The 1,248-nt window shown below is 22.8% G+C and overlaps 1 protein-coding gene across 1 annotated transcript; it reads left to right on the top strand. All coding sequences in view use genetic code 6, as the record gives it.

Moving 5' to 3' along the window:
* Positions 1-449: 449 nt before the first annotated feature.
* On the top strand, positions 450-1,238 carry TTHERM_02266850 (cation channel family protein; the record flags this gene model as incomplete). The annotated part of the gene is made up of 1 exon (XM_001028602.1): positions 450-1,238. One exon carries the CDS (start codon positions 450-452, stop codon positions 1,236-1,238), a length of 789 nt encoding a protein of 262 aa, XP_001028602.1.
* Positions 1,239-1,248: the final 10 nt, after the last annotated feature.

The following is a 1,248-nucleotide window of genomic DNA, read 5'->3' as shown; positions in this document are numbered from 1 at the left end:
GATTTGAATTTTCTAAAAAAAGTCAGTTCTGGATTAAAATAGATAGATATTTTAAAGTATAATCTGTTATCTTGGATTAAAGCAATATCAAGATGTCTTTAATATTAAAAATAGAATAAAAATTAATATAAAAAAAAAAATAATCTTTTTTATTTATTTTTCAGGTTTTTTAATAATGTATATTAAATTTTGTTACTTTTAAGGAAAATATATTACAAATATTATGAGGATAAATAATATTTTACATAAAAATATTTGTTTTTATTTATTTTGATAGTTAAACATTAAATATTTGAAATTTTACATTTATTTATTTATATTATTTCTTGTTTGAATAATTTATTAATAAGTGTTTAAATAGGTGATTATATTCTTTATTAAATTTATTTATTTATTTAGTCTTATAAATAATTTAAGACTATCCAAGAGATTTTGAATAATATTGCTTTATGAGAGATAGCTTTGTATTTGATAATAAATTAAAAATAATCGATTAAAGATGCTGCGTTTGTGGTAGGGAAGATCATTTGTAAAATCGTTGTAATCTAGTACATTACGTCCCTGATCAAGAGAGAGTTATTTTGAAAGAAAATTTCTCGACTAAGCAATTAAGAGTAGCAAAGGTTAGGTAGAAAGATGAAAAATTCAATTCCTTAAAGAATATTAATCTTGTAATAGAATAGCAAGATGCTTACTTTAGTAGTGAATAAAATCAATAATTTGTATAAATTAACTACTAATTCTTATTTGATGAACCTAGTCTAACAGAAGAAAATGTCAATATGTCGCTAACTTAGAACACTAGTAATTTAGGTGGTCAAAATCAGATTAATCAAAATACAAATGGTTATAATAATAACTATAATAATAATTATATGTATAGTGTTAGAGAGAAGTAAGCAACTATTTTACCAAATATATAAAAACACGTATCTAATATTTATACCTCAGGTGGTTCAGCTTTAGGAGATTATAATCATAGAAACGATATAAGTAGGAATGATGCTTCTGATGTAGAAAGTCCTCGAAGCAATGATAAAGGATAATTTACATACATCTAGCAATAAACTCCTAATATTTTTTCTACTTAAAATACCAATAGTAATCTTTACAATAATCTTTAGAATACTAAAATTCCTTAGAATAGATTTGGATAGGCTAGTGGATATTAGCCCAATAATAATTTGTTGAGTGTGAATGCATAAGGATTGTAAGGTTTAAAAAAGAAACCAGCCTGAAAAAATACAC

Source organism: Tetrahymena thermophila, assembly GCF_000189635.1.
Source record: "Tetrahymena thermophila SB210 genomic scaffold scf_8255773, whole genome shotgun sequence".
Taxonomy (NCBI): Eukaryota; Ciliophora; class Oligohymenophorea; order Hymenostomatida; family Tetrahymenidae; genus Tetrahymena; species Tetrahymena thermophila.
This window is presented reverse-complemented; position numbering and strand designations above follow the sequence as displayed.